The following is a 21,306-nucleotide window of genomic DNA, read 5'->3' as shown; positions in this document are numbered from 1 at the left end:
TAATAAACAAAGAAATTTTCTTGACGTACCTGTCATCATAGGAACTGATCCGCTTGCCTTCTATCTCCCGGGAAGGAGTGTAAGACAGTAACCCAAGTTTATGCAACTCTGTGAGAAATTTCTGTTCTGTAAAATAAATGATGTTTACATTCCAACCAGCACTTAGATAAAAGTAATAAAATTTATCTGTCTGATAGTTTGTTAGAGACACAGTTCTTACCTTTTATTTTAGCGTCCTTTTTTTGTCTATGCTGGGGTACAAATACTGTCACGTCCCTATGTCCTCGGTCCCAGAAGTACTGCACAGCTAATGCAATTCCTCGGCAAGAGAAGTACTGTCCCAGGCCATGCCTACATATAAAGAGAGAAGACATTACGCAACACAAACACCAAAGGAGGAAAGAAAAATGAATCCTATCAGAATTACTAAATGTTATCAAACCTGTAATTTCAGTGTTACGTTTAAAACAAAAGAGCTTCTAAGACTAAGGGTGTAAGGGTGAAGTACACCCAATGCACAGGCAAACCCCACATTCAATAGGATTTTTTTTATGGTTTTCACAATCTTTAAGTTTTAACCTTTTTGAGCCACACAATTCAAATGGCCAAAGATCTGCCTGTTAATTCCAGGTTTTAAAGGAATAAAAAAATATTTACATCATTTCTCATGCACACTTTCTATACTCGGCCTAAACTGCCATTTTATCATTAACAGTATATTTTTATTTCCTCTTGCCTTGTCTGTTTAGTGCATCAAGGTTTCATCTGTAGCTCCAGCTGACGGGAGACCTAACCATACATCCATTTTCCAAACTTGTTTATCTAGAGCAGGGTTACAAGGAAGAAAGCAGGAACAAGCCCTGGACAAGGCACCAGCCCAACACAATGTGAGCACACACATTAGGGCTAAATTAGCCTTGACAACTTTCCTAACCTGCATGTCTTTGAACTGTGAGGAGAAACTGTAGCACCCACAGAAATCTTCCACAGACACGGGGAGAACATGCAAACTCCACACAGGGAGCACCCAGGACTTTAGCCCTATGCTATCACTGTACCACCATGCCACTCTGGAGAGCTATCCATGTTAGTTATTTTAAATTTCAGGCAGATGGAATAGAATCTAACAAATGCCCACACTGAAAGATTCAATCCATTATTCTTTTTCCTTTTACCACATTTCATATTCTGTGTTTTGGGAAGAGCAGATCTTAATCCAGAACCAAATACTATAAATGTAAGATACAAATTCTTCAGTGAATACACGTAAACACAGCCATATATTCCCAGACCCAAACACAAGGGTATTTCAGAGTCATCACTCTGACAACATATCTTTACATTTTTAGAGGAAACTGGAGTTCCCAGAAGAAACCCAGACAATCTCAAGGAGAAGATGGAAATTCCGTATAGAAAGCTCCCCTTACTTCAAAAACCCACGTGTAGTGAAAAAGTCCCAATAACAGAATGCCACAATGCAGTCAACCGTTCATCTTTAAATGTAAAAAATAAATAAAGTTATGAATGGGTCATTTTAGCTGAAGCAAATTTCAGGAATACTGCAGGATTATCTTGTCTATAACCCAAAGTTTGAAATCACGTGAGATTGAGCGATAACAGGTCTGTGATGCCCTTAGATGTCCGAGCCTGCACGCACGCACGCTACACTGAATGGATCAACGTGTGTCTACCCGGCGCCGAGAGGCGTGGGTAAGCCGTTGAACCCCATTCGTGATGGGGACCGGGGCTTGCAATTGTTCCCAACGAACGAGGAATTCCCAGTAAGTGCAGGTCATAAGTTTGCACTGATTATGTCCCTGCCCTTTGTACACACCGCCCGTTGCTACTACCGATTGGATGGTTTAGTGAGGTCCTCGGATTGGCCCTGCCGCGGTCGCTCGCGGCCTCTGGCGGAGCGCAGAGAAGACAATCGAACTTGACTATCTAGAGAAAGCACAAGTCGTAACAAGGTTTCCGTAGGTGATAGCTGCAGGTGGAAGTCCCATTTTACTTATGTTGTCAAGCAGAGTTGTGTTGCAGTGCAGCAGTCTATTAGCCAGTGAAAGCGCTCTGAAAAAGCTGTCTTTTGTTACGGTTCTGCCTCTGTCCAATCTGATAGCGGTTACGGGACATCATATCTTTGATTGCCAGTACAACAAATAGTTCTGAGCAGGCATCAACCAGAGCACCAACTGTGGTCACCGCTGCTCTTGTGAAATGAATAGAGATAAACGCAATCAACTCAGAGAGGGAGAGGCAAGTTCGTTGTACCATGTGAACATCACTGACGGAATATAACTGAATAATAATAAAAAAAGAGCTAACTTTTACAAGTAACCAATATTTACACCAGGTGTTACAGACCCTTTGTTGGACGGTTAGGACCCGAAACCTCTCGGGCCCGCTTCCCCGCTCTCTCTCCGGAGAGGCAGGGGGGCCGGGGCAGAATGGGCATCCTTCCCGTCTCCCCCTGTTCCACCCTCCGCGCCCGAGCGCGTCCGCCAGCCCCGAGGTGGAGGCGCGGCAGCGGTCCTCCAGTTTTCAGTCACAGACAATTGTATGTTGCTCTCTCCAGAGTTCCATCTTTTCATTCACTTACAGTCGTATCCTCAAACCCACCCCATTTGGACAACTGTGTCTTTCAGGAAATATTCACCCATCCATACATAATTATGCGGCGTATGCTACGCTGCGGGTTGGCTAGTAGATTTAAATGCTTAACTCTCTTTTGTTGATTTAATTATATTTTGCCCTTTCTCTGTGTAGTTTTCCCTCTTCGTTGTATCTTATTAATGACAATTAAAAATGAGCGGAGCAGATACGCTGGCAAACAACACTAAATAATCAAAAATAATCAGACCCACTAATTAGTAAGTAATCGATCACACAATTACACAATTAGAACACCTAGAAAAGTAGAATGAAAATCAAGACAAAAATATTGTTAAGAAAAATATACATTATTCTCATATAATTGCTTGGTACATTTTAATATATATTTAATACATATATATATAATGTATATATATAATATATATATATTTCTTATATATATTTCTCTTCTGGTTCGTCCTGCTTCCACTTCAAAACCGGTCCCGCCCACACGCAGTCGACACGGCATTTCTCAATTCCTATTCGTCCTCTTCCAAACCCTTCCCCATGCTGCCTGTGGCTCCTCTTCAAAACTGGTCCCGCCCACACGCAGCCGACACAGAATTTCTCGATTCCTATTCGTCCTCTTCCAAACCCTTCTCTACGCGGCCTACAGCTCCTCTTCAAAACCGGTCCCGCCCACATGCAGCTGAAACGGCATTTCTCGATTCCTATTTGTCCTCTTCCAAACCCTTCCCCACGCTGCCTGTGGCCTCCCATACACCTTGCTATTTTCATTATACTGCGACGGTTGTTTCCTAAGCCTTTGTTATAAAATGAATGACAGTATCTTCTCTGTTGACGGGTTTTTGTACAACGTCATCTCTATTCCGGGATCCGGCAACTGCCTGTTCCTATCAGTGGGTTATTTCTTGACACAAACGGTTGACAAAGGCAATGCACTCTCACTAAGACATAGGGCAGTAGATTTCATTACATCACATTGGGACAGATTCGGAGATGTTCTTCCTGTTGTTCTTTCCAACGCAAATCGAGTTATCACAACAAGTCAGGAGTACTATTGATATATGGCAACATCTGGAGTTTATGGTGGTGAAGCTGAAATTCAAGCTCTTTCAGAGATTCTCCATGCTACCATTGTCATTTACTTCGAAAACGACTTCAACATCCCGCCTTGCATTTACAATTCTGGAAATACTCTCTTCATTTACCTTCTGTACTGGACAATGGCCACTATGAAGCCCTCCTACCAATTCCGATCATGTCTCCACAGCAGCACATAATGTCTGATAACACCAACACATCAGTCCTCAGTCATTATTCTCTTCCACAAAACACTACAGTTTCGTCTACTGGTACAACCTTCCTCTGCGACATTTGTAGTAAACATTTCAAAACAAAACCCAGCCTTGCCAAACACAAGAAAATTCACTGCAACAACAAATTGTTTCAGTGTCACACTTGCACAAAAAGTTTCACAACGCAGAACTATCTTCACAAACGCACAAAAATTCACTCCACTGAAAAATTACCTCACTCCCACTCCAGTAACACATTCTTCCAGTGCGATTCCTGCAGCAAAACTTTTCAAATGTGAACCTCACTTGCTAAACACAAGAAAAGGCATTCTTCCCAACAACTATATCAGTGCCAGAAATGCAATAAGAAGTTCACTACACAGGACTGTCTGACTAAACACAACAAAACTCATTCACAAGTCTTGCGATACGACATCTGCAAAGCAACGTTTCCAAACCAACGCAGTCTCAGCAGACATACACACAATCCTCTTCCCGTTACCACAGGTACTTTTTCACGTTATTCCTGTCTTCCCGTCGACAAGTACAACATTGGGACTCCAGACCAGCAGTGCAAACACTGTCATGCACTATACTGGCCTGCTGAGCGTAATACATCCAAGAAGTACTCCAGGTGCTGCCATGACGGAAAAGTAGCTTTATCACCTTTGCGGGAGCCACCTGTGTCTTTACAACAGCATCTTACACAGCAAACATCAGAAGCTAAAAATTATCGCGAAAAAATCAAACTTACGACCAGTGAGGAAATCGTGGATGAGAGGCCCCTTGCTCGTGAGTGAGTGGATGTTCAGCAGACCGAAGTTAACAACGGTGTTATCGCATTTAGCAACGGTGTTAGCCGTCTGGGTTAGGCTGGCTAACACACTGTGGTCAGCGACTCTGCCTAAATTACATGGAAGACGTCAAAAACTGGACCAGATGGAGTTTATTATTTTCGAACTGTCAGATTGGATACTCCGGCGGGACCCATGATGGATGTATCTCCGACGGGGGAGGAATACGATGTCTGGGTGGAGATATAGGCCAGTCAGCGGAGGCTCGGACAGGTGAAAGCGGAGTCAGAGTAGCTCGGCAGCTGAATACTGAAGCAGGCCCATCGCAGGTTGGATAGTGAGCGACAGGAGGGTCCAAACAAACACGAACCAAACAAATAAATATCTACCGGTCCACAGGTTAAGCGAAGACGCAGACAACTCGGATGTCCGTAGAACAAAGCCAGGTAAGTCTCAAGGCAGGGATAGGCTGAAAAATAGTCCATATACAGCCAAATCAGCAGTCAAGCTAGAAATGATTGAAAAATAAAACCCAGCGAATAAATCTGCCCTAAATGAACATGAAAACAGCTGCTTAGTCCATTAGATTGTAAGTTAATCGTAAAAAAGTTAAAAAAAGAAAAAAAGTTAAAAAGTTAACGCCAGCAATCGCTCAACCGGAAGTATTGCACAGGTCATGAGCAGTGCCTGGTTTCCACCTGACATGACACTTTGAACTGAAGCCGCACTTTTCAGTCTTGATTTTATCAGACCAGAGAATCTTGTTTCAGAGAGTCCTTTAGGTATCTTTTTGCAAACTGCATGCTGGATTTTCATGTGTTTTTTCCTGAGGAAAGCTTCTGGCCACTCTGCCATAAAGCCCAAATGATAGGAGTGGTGCAATGATGGTTGCCCTTCTGAAAGTTTCTTCCATTTCTACATAGGTTATCTGGAGGCCTGTCAGAGTGGCTTTTGATTGCTCGGTTTGGCCTAGTAGCCAGCTATGGGAAGACTTCTGGTTGCTCCAAACTTCTTCCATTTCAGAATTATGAAGGCTCTTGGGAACCTTCAATGCTGCAAACATTTTTTGTAGCCTTTCTCAGATTTGTGCCTCACCACAATTCGGTCTTTAAACATAGTAGACAATTCCTTCAGCCTCATGGCCAATCAATTGAATTTACCATGGGTGGACTCCAAACAAGGTATAGAAACACCTCAGTAATGATCAATAGAATGTGGTGCACCTGAGCTAAATTTCAAAAGTCATGGCAAAGACTCTGAATACTTGTGTCAGTGTGATGTTTACCTTTTTAATTTGAATACATTTGCAAAAATTTCCAATATCCTGTTTTTGCTTTGTCATTCTGGGGTACTGAGTGTTAGATGATGTGGGGAAAAAATTAAGCAAAAGGCTGCAACATAAATTTTGAAAAACATGAAGGAGTCTTAATACTTTCTAAATGCACTGTACATACGCACACACACTACCATGACAACGTATTTGCCCACTTTTCTGATTCCATGTATTACTGTACATTTTTCAAACTTAAATGTTTTCAGTTCTGCAAAATCCAACATTAAACAATATTAATAAAGGTGGACAAATAAGTCATGGTTCAACTGATTTATGTAACAAAGTTATTCAACTCCAGACAATGTCTGAAAAACAGCTTCCCAGTTAAATCAAGCCTATTAAAAGGATAATTAGGATTGAACCATACCCCCAAAGTCAAGCTTCTAGCAAAAAGATTCAACAAGCAAATAACACCATAACCAGGATATGATAGGGTATTTCAGATTTTTAGATATCAAAAATGTGTTCTGATCTCATCAGGAAAGGACTAAAAACAATTCTAGGCTTCAAAAACTCTACTGAACCACAGTGAGAGTCAATCTCCAAACAGTAAAAATTTGGAACAATAGTAAATTTTCCTTGGGAAAGGCCATCCTGATAAAATTACTTCATACACAATCATCTCTTGTCTCAGCAATTTCGGATAATCATAAAGTCACTGGAAGGAACAGGTATCACTGGAAAGCAGCAAGGCAGAAACTAGCTGTAATGATGCACTTGGATGACCCTTAAACCTCCTGAGAGAATGATGTATGGACAACAGAGACAAATGGGGGATTTTTTTTTGTTCTGGCATTATAAAAAATACAGAATTCCACATTAAGAGCTTCACACCAACAGTTAAACAAGCCAGTGAGAGCGATAATGGTGGATTTTCTGCCTTAGGTTCTGAATAACTTTCAATGATTAAGGGAATCAAGAATTGTCTTCTGTATTCGAAAATTCTTAAGGATAAATGTCCAGTCATAAGTCTGAGCTAAAGCTGAAGCAAGGTGGGACACGTAACAAGACAATGACCCAAAACACAAAAACATGTCCACATCAGAATAACTGAAAAGAAATCAAATTGATGCTTTGAACCGGTCGATTTAAAGCCCACGGCCACACCCAATAGTGATGCTGTGGCACACATTTCTTGAAAAGCTGCAACAGCTTCTGAATTAAAGCATTTCTGCATGTAAGACTGTGCTAGAACATCACCACAGTAATGTGACAGAGTGATACTGAATGAACAGTATGGCAGGTAAAGGAGGCACATCCTGTTATTTCAGTGTACTTAACTTTTCACACTGTGCCAGCTGTTGCTAGAATAATTCTTATATTCAACAGCACAAGTAAAATAAATAAATAAATATGCTATTTGCTAATTCAGGTCCCCTTTATCTACTATTAGGTTTTGGTTAAAGAAATCAAAACATTAAGTGTCAAAATTTGAAGTAATGGAGGAAATCAGGAAGAAGGGGATACTTTTGTACACAAAAACACATACAGAAATACAGGCATAAGTATAGAGAATAAACAGCACCTGGAGACGTTCATCTCTCATTCTCACTGTATCTGTTCAACATCAGATATACAGTGATCCCTCGCTATATCGCGCTTCGCCTTTCGCGGCTTCACTCCATCGCGGATTTTATATGTAAGCATATTTAAATATATATCGCGGATTTTTCGCTGCTTCGCGGGTTTCTGCGGACAATGGGTCTTTAATTTCTGGTACATGCTTCCTCAGTTGGTTTGCCCAGTTGATTTCATACAAGGGACGCTATTGGCAGATGGCTGAGAAGCTACCCAACTTACTTCTCTCTCTCTCTCTCTCTTGCGCTGATGTAGGGGGGGTGTGAGCAGGGGGGCTGTGTGCAGCTGCTTCCTGAAGGACATGCTGCACAGTGCTTCGCATACTTAAAAGCTCAAAGGGCACGTATTGATTTTTGACTTTGTTTTTCTGTGGCTCTCTCTCTCTATCTCTCTCTCTCTCTCTCTCTCTCCTGCGCCTGACGGAGGGAGTGTGAGCTGCCGCCTTCAACAGCTTTGTACCGGCGCTGCTTCGCATACTTAAAAGCCAAAAAGCCCTATTGATTTTTTTTTTGACTGCTTGCTTTGTTTTCTCTCTCTCCTGACGCGCACTCCTTTGAAGAGGAAGATATGTTTGCATTCTTTTAATTGTGAGACAGAACTGTCATCTCTGTCTTGTCATGGAGCACAGTTTTAAACTTTTGAAAAAGAGACAAATGTTTGTTTGCAGTGTTTGAATAACGTTCCTGTCTCTCTACAACCTCCTGTGTTTCTGCGCAAATCTGTGACCCAAGCATGACAATATAAAAATAACCATATAAACATATGGTTTCTACTTCGCGGATTTTCTTATTTCGCGGGTGGCTCTGGAACGCAACCCCCGCGATGGAGGAGGGATTACTGTACTGTAAATGAGAAACTCCTGCTCAGTGCTGACAGCCACTGAATAGTTTTATAACCTGTAAATAATAACTTCTTGAATCTACTTGTGCAACCTATAATGGTTTTGTACTATTTGCCAGAATGGAGGAGGTAGAAAAGAGACCCCCGTAGGATATCTGAGGACTTTAATAATACAGTTTTCCTTTTCAAGAAAAGGTGTGGTTTGCATTTCCTGGACAGGGAAGATCTGGAGTGATATTCAAACTAAACTAAATAAATAACTAAAAAAATAACTAAAAAAAATTCCATGGCAATGGTTTTGTGTACTTCACTTTAAGCAGAATTGCAGAAGGAAACCAAGCATGCATCTGGGGATGTAAGAATATAACAATTATTGTATTCGTTACCAATGAAATTTCATGGTGGTCAATACGTATTCAATACAAAGGCAAAAACAAACATCCTTTTCACCAGCTTTTAAATAAAAAGCACTTTATTCATTCAAGAGGACAATATTTTGCCTTTTCTGAAACAGAATATAAAATATATACATGCTAACAGGAACAGCAAATTTAAAATAGTGGAAAAATAAAATATCAATCAAGTAGTTGCCCACCTGTAATTTAGGTAAACTAGTAATGGCATTTATAAATAACAAATTACAATGAAACACTTTAATTTGGGATAGACATGGGGAATTCCTCCAATGTAACAGCACATTCAGAGGATGTTATAATCTGGGGTTTGGAATTTCAGCGCAAGATTTATAATGAATGATACCATCATGGAGTAGCTGATTTCTCTTACCATGTGTACATTCTAATGTTATTCTCTGATATTTTCTCTCCAGTAACTGAAAATACTGCTTAAAGTCAATATTGAAAAAAGAAATGTAAACATTTCTGTTCTGACAAATTAGTGAATTCCAAGTCAGTTCAGTATATTTTCATTTAAACAATCTCCTTAAAGTTGTTTTTGTAACATGTTTTTAGGATCTAATTTGTCAGAAAATCACTTTATTGGGTCTGTAATATTGCCATTGTAAGATTTACATTTGCATCGTTAAGTGGTAAACACTTATTAATACAGCAATAGTTAGATTAGATTAGATCAGGGGTCTCCAACTCCAGTCCTGGAGAGCTACTGTGGCTGCAGGTTTTCATTCTAACCCTTTTTTTAATTAGTGAACAGATTTTGGTGCTAATTAACTCTTTGCCTTAATTTTAATTGATGCACAACTTAAGACTCAGGCCCATTAATTATTTTATTTCTTTTATTTATTTCTTTTTTCCTTAATTAGCAACCAAATAATATTAAGACACAAAATGAACCAACACATACAGTAAACAACAACCTGCGTCCATCACACAATAACTGAAACTAAAGAAAGGTGAAGGCCTCAGTAACATTGATCTTCTCAGGTCCACAAAACATTTTGACAGCACTTTTAAAAAAGAAAATCAGCAGCTTTGGAAATGTCTGCCATGGCAGAATGAATAAAATAATGGGTTTAATTAGCAACGAGAATTGGTTTCAAGTTAAGAAACTGAATGAAGGTTGGAGTTTAAGGCCGCAACTTAATTGGTCATCTGTTGGTTTACTTCACATCAAATTTATGTTTAGGTGCCGTTTTAGGAAAAAAGAATCAATTCAGTGATCACAGTGTCAAGAAAAGTCAATTAAAATAAAGGGAAATAGTTAATTAGCACTAAAATCTGGTCACTAATTAAGAAGAGAGTTAGACTTAAAACTTGCAGCCACAGTGGCTCTCCAGGACTGGAGTTGTAGACCCCTGTATTAGATAAACTTTATTAATCCCAAGGGAAAAGTAGAGGATGAGTCAAAATTATTCAAACTTCCGAGTGTCATAAACTCCTCTGGCTTGAAGTGTCCAAATCAGACTTGTTTTACTTTAATCCATCATTCAAGTACTCTTGTAAAGAGTGTTTGTTGTTCTGTTTATAAGAGTATCTTATAAATGATCACATATTAGTGCTCAGCTTGTATACAAATCCAGAATATTAGAAAATGAATTGGTGAATTGGATTGATATCACTTAAGGGTAGTCAATTTACTGTAAGTGAGAGACTGCATTACATTCGCCAACACACAGTATGTCATGTGTGTGCTTTTACAACCTTCATCACGTGTTAGAGGTTATACTCATGAAAGTTGGCATTTGTAGATTCGTGTTTTGCCTGTATTGCTGTAACTGTATCTCCCTGTGATGTGTTTCTGTTAATTCTAGGGTTGCACAGTATATCAGGACTTGAAAAGCACCAAAAAAACTAAAATTTAAAACCATTTCTGGATTTTCAGTACAGGAAATAAACATCAGCTTTACTCTCAATCCTCCTGTTCCCTTGACACTTGCCAGCTTGGTTACTGTTTTGACATGACTGGGACATCAGGGGGAAACTACTTATTGCTTTGAACTCCCTCTCCTTCCCACCCCAAACCCGCCCCCACAGCATTAACATTATACAGTTATTTTCTGTTATAATTTTTTCCCTTTTCTTATTGATGTTTTTTTCAAAAATACAAATCATGTCTCGATCCTTGTGGCTTTGCCGGAAATTAATACATAAATAATAATTCTTTGCATTTATATAGCGCTTTTCTCTCTACTCAAAGTGCTCAGCAATTGCAGGTTAAGGGCCTTGCTCAAGGGCCCAACAGACCAGAGTCCCTATTAGCATTTACGAGATTCGAACCAGCAACCTTCCGAATGCCAGTGCAGATCCCTAGCCTCAGAGTCACCACTCCGCCATGACTGCTCATTCCTATCTTTCTCAGCACACTACCTGTGCACATTCTTCAGTTTGGTACTTAGCTTCAACTTTTATTTAATACTATTGTGAGTGATCCTCCACCTAAAAAAAGGCCAGCAAGGTATCACTTCTTGATATGACAAAAGCAGGACATTCCTTTGTATCAGTGGGCCATACATATAGCATGAACAACTCCACAGTTCACTACATTTTTAAGTCACTACATTTTTAAGGAAGAAAAAAGAACTTGCAAAGGTTTTTCTGCTTGTGTATCTGAAACTGTGAAAACTTTATCTCAGGTGAATGGTTAAGGCGCAAATAAAAACTGAAATAGTCCTCAACATTTGGATTGAAGATCTAACAAGGAAACAAGTCAATCCCAAAATAAAATGAATGCACTAACCCCTTCCCAAACCCACTTTATCCTGAACACCGTCACAGGTGCTGGAGCCGGTCCACTGAAGAGCCAGCTTACCGGTACTTCTTTGAGATGTTAAAGAAAGCCCAGATAAATCCCACACAGACTCCAGCAGAATGTGCAAACTCCACACACTGACGGTTCCCAGAGTTCAAACTCTGATGACTGTAGCAGTATATGGTAATGCTAACCACTGTGACTGGATTACAGGAAAAGTGGTTTGATTTTTACAAACTTTTGAGTACGCCAGTGACATTTTATTACGTAGTACTTTTCATTACATTACATGCTTAGAGGGTGCAGTGATATGACCAATCAGCTGCAAGTATCACTCATTTTAAATTGTAGGGACACACATATGAAAGATGGAGTTGAGATGATGGCTAGAATGATTTCTGTTTAATGCAGTGGCATATATAGCCACAATTAAGCAGTTGATACATAGCATTCAACCTCTGATTGTACATGGCTACAGTTTCTATCTAATCATCCATCAAATTTTAACTGGCTTTATTTATCTTGTTCAGGTTTGTCAGCAGCACTGCAAGACAGGAACAAACCTTGAATGATGCACCAGGCTCTTATGCATCTACACTTGTCCATTTAAAAAACTTTGAGTGCAAAGGAAATTATTATGAATTACATACATCAATTATATCAAATCAGGTTTATTTTAAGCAGTATGTATTTTTCAGGTACTTGCCAGGAAATGGAAGTGAATAAATTTAGTACGATAACATAAGTCACCCAAATCAATCCTCCCCCCAAAAAATTGTTGTTACATCAGGGGGAAACCCCCCTCCTTACCACAGTACCACAAATTAAATTCAAGCCTGCCTATGATATTTATTATGTGTAAAGCAGATTGCTATTTAATAAAAGGTAAAATAAGACTTAAAACCAAGTATACCCAAGGGGTGAATGGCAATGCTAACCACTGCATTACAGTGTATATTACATTTAAAATACGGTTTTCATTTCATGGAGCACCTCTCTGGCTATGTGTTGTATTGGAACATAAGCCTACTGTTTCCCCTACAGACAATTTAAAATTACATAAGTAATGAAAATGATTTCCAATTTAGTGCTTAATGTTTCAATGATTTAAATGACACCATGGCTTCGTGTTTTGACAGCAACACAACTGAAACTTTGCCGTGGTATGTGGTTTCATCAAGCTATTCAAAAAATGCAACTGTACCATTTTAAGTTGTTGCTAACATTTTTTTCACACAACTTCAGGTTTACGGCATACTATGTTTTTTCTTTTTTTTTTTTTAAACAGAACCTCACGCAACTTTATTTCATTGTTTCATCCTAACATTGCTCCTGCGATGCCTACTAAACAGGTAGGAATATACTCATTGTACATGACCTGTGTTCAAAAGAAAGAAAAAAAAAACGAAACACTGCTACAGTATTTTATTAAACTAGCTTACATCACATAGGCTTTTCAGTCTTTGGGCTTTATTAAAATAAGTTTAAAGAGTATAACTTGGGTTTACAAATCTGCTCACCTGCAAAAAAAAAAAAAAAAAAAAAAAAAAAATGTTTTTTGAAAAATGCAGCTGCATTTAGCGGTTATTCGACTCTTGAGCATCTTCATAGCTACAATTTTAATTTTAATATGAGAAACTTTTTTATTGTAAATGAGTTTTTTTGGCTTTACTGTTATCTGTTATTTATTTTATTAAATTGTGTATTCTTAATGTTAAAAAAAAAATTGGTACAGTTTAAATTGTAATGGAAACAGTCATGTGACAAATATTTTCCGAAAGAACTCACTAGAACATTAAGAATCATGTTCTAACACAGCTATTGCATCCGTGGTCCTATAAAGATTATAACAGAGCTCAGAAATCCCATTTGGAGAAGTGAATGTACCAGACGTAACCAGACACAGTGAATGCAACAGCTTCCTGCATGCTACATGCGTCCGGACTCTTGTATACACAGTGATTGCGCTGCCAGGTGTATAATAGCAAAGTACATATGTAACATATAATACAATAGAGAGAATAGAAGTACTATTTCTACACTATGCCCCTCTATTACAAAATGTTTCTTCTTAGGTGATTTGAGGACATGTTGGGAAAGGAAATCAGCCACTGGCAAGATATGCTTTTCATCAATCTGCACAAAGCACGGTGAAATTCAGGTATAAACCACAAACTGCAGGCATGTGTCTAGTAGTTTATCTAAAATGTACCCAAATCAAGACTCTAATTTTCAAGAGGCACCTATCTCACTCAGCCTCATGTTTTACAACTGTAACACACTCAGAACATACTGGGGAGAACTTCTTTTGGAACCACTATTGCACCCACCCGACACAGTCCACTTTCAGCACTGTTCGGAGTGTTACTAAATAGGATAATAGTGTATGGTGAAAAAGTCTGATGTGATAACTTACACTGTACAGCTTTATTATCGCCTCACCCTAGTCAACTGGAAAAATCCCAAACCACCCATTATAACTTAGTAGGAAAGAATGTCATGCTCTGTGTAAAAATTGAAAAAAAAAATCAAATTGTTCATTTGAGGAATTGACCAGTGCTTTTTTAGAACTAGCAAGGCCGCGATTCTCGAAAGAATCGCAAATCCAAGAATGGCAATTACTTTTTTGTTCCCTCTGATATTTGGAGGGATGAAATATCATGGAGGGTGGGCGCGTCCTGGGAAAGTTCATTTAATTAAATAAACATATTTGTACTAAAGCGGTTTCTTTTTGGAGCTGTGACTCATCTGGTTTTGGTGTTTCAGAAGCGTGTTGTAGGCACCTTCGCTTATTGTTTTTATTCATGCAGATCTCTTTTTTGTTTTTCTATGGCTGTGTCGTCAGCGAGAAGTCGTTTGCTGACGGCAGCGGATTCGCATGCTGAAGTGACCATGGCGGCGGATCCGGGCACGGAGGGCCACATTACTAAACGAACGTGGTATATGCGGTGGTGTGGGCGGTCGCGTTCGGGCGGCTGTACAACCTGCCGTGCACTATTTACCTCAGGTTTAGTTCACAGGTCGTAGCCATGGTAAAGTTTTCATTTAATTAAATAAACCTATTTGTACTAAAGCGGTTTCTTTGTGTGGGCGCCTTCGTTCATTGTTTTTATCCATATGGGCTCGTGTTTGTATTACTAATCGTTGAGCTCCTTCCATTTGGAGCCGTGCCTCCTTTGCCTCTGCTGTGTCAGAAGTGCGTTGTGGGCGCGCTCGTTCATTGTGTTTATCCATACGGGCTCGTTTTGTATTTCCGTTAGTTGAGCTCTTTCATTGTGGAGCCATGACGTCTTTGCTTCTGGTGTGTCTGAAGCACGTTGTAGGAGCCTCCGTTTATTGTTTTTATCTATGCGGTCTCGTCTTTGTTGTTCTGTGGCTGTGTCGTTAGGTAGACGTCGTTTACTGTTAGGAATCATAATTGAACATGCCACACAGACTGCTGGCACAGTGGATTAGAGCAAGTTTAGTTTACAGGTTGTGTTGTTTGGGCGCCACCTACTGACTCTGGGGCGCCGCGGCACAGTGCGCATGCGCTTCGGTGCGTCCGCCGTGCATAAATTAAACTGTCGTTTAGTAACATAGATCTGGCAAGAGTCTTTAAACAAGCATTATGAGACTTCATTTAACCTTGCAGATGCTTTAATATTTTTCAGCAAAAAACACATTATGGGTTATCCAGTTTTACAGAGATGGATGTAGGCTTAAAGAAAATTTTAAATTTGATATGAAATACTATATCACCTTTTATATGTTCACTTGTTCTGTATTATAAATATGGTGATGTATTGGTATAAAACAAATAAAAGGGAAAAATTAAAAAGAACAAACAATCCAAACTTAACTGAGAGGCAAGTAAAGCATCAGGTGAAAAGGAAGAAGCTTCTCTACAAGTGTAAATATGTAATGAAGATTTCTGACAGGATGTCACTAAACTCAGCACTGGATGAGCAGTGTAGTAAGCGCTGATGTTGCTGCCACTGCATGTCTTCACAAGCGTCTTAAAGAGGCTACTAGAATCCCTGCAATAATAATTTTCTACTTGCACAACTTGGAAAGCAGCTCTGTGCATGTAAATAGTGCCCTCTAGTCTCCATGCCATTGCAATAAACCTAACTCCTACAAACTTATTTGCAACATTTCAAAAACACATGCTAATAAACATTTAAATAAAGTTGATGGATCTCGGAAGCCATTACACAGATTAATTTAACCTAAGGCATGAGAGACTTAGATATAATTGAGGAACAGACTTGAGTTCTGTTTTTACTTGGTGGTTTTTAACGATTCACATTGTTTTGTGCCCACACAGTTATTCTACCACATATTATTTGCAAGCTATTCTGCAAAATTCTGAAGAAAAAAAATGCCACATCATATGTCTCAGGGGCAACGGTAAATATTACTAGTCTGCCCGACAGTTTCAAGAATTTGGTAGACAGAAAACCCTTCCACGCCCAACATACCCTTACACTTCAAGAGTTTCTACTCACTCATGCAAATCACCAGGAAATAAGACAGTTTCCCGTTACCCATTTATAAAAACCTGTACTTTCTACAGCTACGCTTGACATTACTCAAAAGGAAAGAGTCAAAGGGGGCTTTACAGGTTAACTTGGGTGCTTCTCTGCAGGTGGTGATGGTAACACAGGAACGGGGGGGATTCCACAAGGCAGACTGATAGAAGAGTTGTGAATATTTTCCTTTATGCTTACAACAAGCACATAAATTAATACCAAACTATTCCGTTTTTGAAAATGTATGTACAAAACAGGTTTAATTCATTCATAATTTATGTTTAACTAGCTGTCCCCGTGGCTACACCCACATAGTAGTGAAACAGGACAAACTTTAAAAATCAATTAAAAAAATTAATTTGTATTAAGAAGAATTTATATTCGTATCAGAGGGCCTCTTGATATACAATATTTTTGGTTTTGCTATTGGGGTAAAGACATTTAGGTTTCTTGGGGAACTAACTCAGGAGAAAGCAAAGTAAAGCCAACCATGGAAGAATCATGGTGAGCTAAGATCAACCCTTGCCAACTTGAGTCTGTGTCCCTGGGCCTTGTTAATTGACATTGCAAAGTGAATCTTCACCGGGAATTGTCATTTCTTGAACTGAAAGAGCATGTCCATCGTGATTAGAGGAATGCAAAGGATTAAAACCCTCCCGCCAATGCCACCTCAGACTGACTCGAACGGAGGCTGGCACATGAGTGAGGAAGGCCCCATCTGCTTTCCCCTCTCCTTGGCCTGCAGCCTCTCTCTCAGATTTGCGCGAATAAATCTCTGCCGCAAGCGAACTATACTTCGTGCGATGAAAGAAGTCGCAAAATCAACCGGAATGCTCAAGCAAATTATAGAAAACAACATGATCTAAATCCATTAAGCAGCTCTCTCGGGAAAAGCAGACAGACATACAGACAGACGGACTTTATATATAGAGAGACTGTACAAAGTTAAATGCATACATTTGAAAGGTACTAATTATGCTGTAAGACAAGTAGCAGGGTGTTGTACCAAGTTAGCCATTATGGATGCAAAGAGAAGTCAAGCAAAATGACACCTTTTATTGGCTAACTGAACATATTACAATATGCAAGCTTTCAAGGCACCTCAGGCCCCTTCTTCAGGAAAGCTATTAACACAGAAACTGGAGTTCCCTGTGTTTATATATACACACTAGGGCAGTGAGAGCATTAGAAAACCTTTAAGTGGGTCATCTTCAATGTAAACATTAACAGACCTCTCTAGCCTAAGATTAATTTAGCAGGAGAGGAGAACAATGCACAGTCAAGATCTTTTGATATGATATCTGTCCAACAGGTAGGTTCCAAACTCTTTGGAGGATATTTTATTGGTTGTTGTTATGATACATGAGACTTATTATAGTTATCCTTCAAAAATGGTTGACCAGTGTTTAAAAAAAAAAAAAAAAAAAAAAAAGTTTCATCTTTGAACGGCAAAACTAAAACCCACCTTTAACAAGTGATAAATCTGCAGTTTCACTTTGAGCCTTGGCGTGAACATACAGTCACACTAATACAAAACAGGAAGGCATGCTCAATTTGCTGTGTAAAAAATATAAGTGGAGCAATTGTGCTATATGCAAAGATGCACAGAACCCTATCAGTACCTTTGTCAAAGCAAAGAGGGAAATCCCCATAAAAATCCAGAGATTCAAAAAAAAAACAAAAAAAAAACACACAAATACTGCAAGAGCCAGAATTCTGTATGTGCTGTCTGGAGTTACATGCATGAAAGTCAGGCTGGGCAACAGTTCATACTGAAATCAATCTAATGAATTATCTTAACTTTTATTCTTTCACACACTGGAGGCAGAAGAGTTTCTACCAATAGTGCAGCTCTGCTAGAAAAAAAATTACTACCATCTCATAAATGCTTTACTGTTGTGATTTTTGCATCAACATCATGTCCCTTAAAATTTTATTAAATAACATGACAATGGAAGCACTTGTCCCATCGACTGGATGCACTTCTTTATCAATGTAAATACACCCTGACATCAATTTTTCATAAAAAACCCTTGCTTGAAATACTTCTGTGGCAAGTCTGTGTATCTCCTTCTGTCCCCTCATTAGCTGAGTGAATGTTTTTTTTTTATTATATATATATATTTATATATATATATATATATATATATATATAAAGAGGAAGAAATTTAAAAAGGACAACTTATTATAAAAATCAGCCACATCATTACAACCACTGACAGATGAACTGAGTAACATTAATTATATTGTTGTAATGGCACTTGTCATGGGGTGGAATATATTAGGCAGCAAGTGAAGGTGATGTGTTAGAAGCAGAAAAAAATGGGCAAGCGTAAGGAAGTGTGTGAATTAAGACACGGTCCAAATTGTGATGGCTAGATGACTGGGGAAACAGGGTTATGGGTGTTCAAGGTTCATTGATGCATGCAGGGGGCAAAGGCTAGCTTATCTGATAAGAGCCCACAAAAGATCTACTGTAGCACAAACTGCCAAAAAACATCATTCTGGCCACGAAAGAAAGGAGTCAAGAATACACAGTGCATTACAGCTTGCTGCCTATGGGGCTACGCAGCAGTAAACTCATCAGAGTGCCCATGCTGAACCCTGTTAAATGGCGAATGCCCATATAATGAGCATATGACTATATGGACTATGGAGCCATGGAAAAAGGTTGCCTGGTCTGATGAATCACATTTTCTTTTAGATCATGTGCATTGCAAAGTGCGTGTATGGAGTTTAAGACGTTTAACTGGGAAACATGGGGAAGAGATGGCAGAAGGTTGCACTATGGGAAGATTTCAAGCCAGCAGAGACAGTGTGGTGCTATGGGCAATGTTCTTCTAGGAAACCTTGGGTCCTGTTGTTCATGTGCATGTTACTTTGACACGTACCAGATCCATGACTACTTATGTCCCATTTTGAAGTGTATTTTTATAATCAAACTATAAACTACAGGTGTTAACTGTTCATTTTTTATTAAAAAATAATTTGTACAAATATATGCATCCATAATAAATCTATATCTATCTATATACATATATATACATATATATATACATATATATATACATATATATATATATATATACATATATATATATATATACATATATATATATATATATACATATATATATATATATACATATATATATATATATATATATATATATACATATATACATACATATATACATATATACATCTATAATAATAAAAGGCAAAGCCCTCACTGACTGACTGACTGACTCACTCACTCACTGACTGACTGACTCATCACTAATTCTCCAACTTCCCGTGTAGGTGGAAGGCTGAAATTTGGCAGGCTCATTCCTTACAGCTTACTTACAAAAGTTAGGAAGGTTTCGTTTCGAAATTCAAAGCGTAATGGCCATAACTGGAACATATTTTTTGTCCATACACTGTAATGGAGGAGGCGGAGTCACGTATCGCGTCATCACGCCTCCTACGTAATCACGTGAACTAAAAACAAGGAAGACATTTACAGCACGAGTCACACGCGGGAACGAAGGTAAATGACGTTAATTTTTGACTGTCTTTTAATACTGTGTAAGCATACATATTAACACATGTGCAATTAAACGTGTGCATTTACGGGGTGATTTCTCAGGCTTAAAAGCTCACCTTTTATCAAACGCGGGAAGAAAGGTAACTGACGTTGTTCACTGTCTTTTAATACTGTGTAACCATACATATTAACACATGTCCAATTAAACGTGTGCATTTACGGGGTGATTTCTCAGGCTTAAAAGCTCGCCTTTTACTAAAAAGGTAAATGCAAAACTATTTTCAATCATTCTATGATCTGCTTCTCACAACTGAAGGCACCGTGGCTGATGGTAAATGACGTTAATTTTTGAGTGTCTTTTAATACTGTGTAAGCATACATATTAACACGTGCAATTAAACGTGTGCATTTACGGGGTGATTTCTCAGGCTTAAAAGCTCGCCTTTTATGAAACGCGGGAACAAAGGTAAATCACGTTCTTCACTGTCTTTTAATACTGTGTAACCATACATATTAACACATGTGCAATTAAACGTGTGCATTTACGGGGTGATTTCTCAGGCTTAAAAGCTCGCCTTTTACTAAAAAGGTAAATGCAAAACTACTTTCAATCATTCTATGATCTGCTTCTCACAACTGAAGGCACCGTGGCTGATGTTATGTCACTTGCTGTCCGACCATAAGCTTTACCTGGTAGGTAGCCGGACACTCACTTCACTCCCTTTCGGGAATCGAACCTCTGAGGTTTTCTTTTGTTCTTAATTAAAATTTAAAACCAATACTTCATCGCTGCTAAGCCCCTCTAGCGCTGACGTCTGAGGTTCGATTACCGTAAGCAAGTGCAGTGAGTGTGTAATTACATTCACGGCATTCGTAGTCTGATTCACAATCTGATTGTATGGGTGCTTACTTCCAGGTAACGCTTACACTTGCCCACCAAGTCAGCTCGAAGTGATCACTCGAGTAAAGGCAGCTTCACAAAAAAACTGATCCTTAACAAACTGTTATTAGTATATTTTCCCTCAATTTAAAAACGTTTTATTTTCTTCTTAATAAAAATTTAAAAGCGGTACTTCGCCGGTGCGAAGCGCGTGGATTTGACCGACTGACACATACAGACATATTCATGAGTGCAGGTACTTCGGAAAGAAAGCACCGCGTAAACGTTAACTTTAAATTAACTTCATAGACCTACAAAAGGTTACCATTCATTTGAGGCAACATTGCTTTTCTTCTGTACAACTATACGTTGCATTCTCAAAAGAGTGTGCTTGCACGGCTTCGGATATAGATATATATATATATATATATATATATATATATATATATGTATGTCTATATATAAATATGTAAGCTTATAAGTACTGCCTTACTTCTCTTTAAGAAAGGAAGATGTAATGATACTTGATTTAAACGATTCCATGTCATCCTGGGTTTGCGTAGCTTATTGTCTAAAAAGGAGAAACCCTCATTTATAAAACTTTGCTGCACATGACTTAGCTTATTGTCAATATCTTTACACGTTTTTTTAACACTTATTGACTGAAACGTGCTTTCACGAAAAAAGTTAGGGCTTTGCTACAGGATACACCCTCCACAAGTTAAGCAAGTAAAAATAAAATATATATTTCTGTTTTATTTA

General features: G+C 38.8%; 1 protein-coding gene across 1 annotated transcript in view; it reads right to left on the bottom strand.

Annotated features, from left to right (window-relative positions):
* khnyn (KH and NYN domain containing) overlaps positions 1 to 21,306 on the bottom strand; it is a 121,724-nt gene that overhangs the window by 32,403 nt on the left and 68,015 nt on the right. Inside the window, exons 4-5 of the mRNA XM_028793600.2 lie at positions 221 to 351; positions 30 to 126 (exon numbers count right to left, since the gene is read on the bottom strand). Of these exons, the coding sequence (XP_028649433.1) occupies positions 30 to 126; positions 221 to 351 (228 nt within the window). The remainder of the gene's footprint in view (positions 1 to 29; positions 127 to 220; positions 352 to 21,306) is intronic.

Source organism: Erpetoichthys calabaricus, chromosome 2 (assembly GCF_900747795.2).
Source record: "Erpetoichthys calabaricus chromosome 2, fErpCal1.3, whole genome shotgun sequence".
In the NCBI taxonomy this organism is placed as follows: domain Eukaryota; kingdom Metazoa; phylum Chordata; class Cladistia; order Polypteriformes; family Polypteridae; genus Erpetoichthys; species Erpetoichthys calabaricus.
The sequence above is the reverse complement of the archived record's forward strand: the minus strand, read 5'-3'. Positions and strand labels throughout refer to the sequence as shown.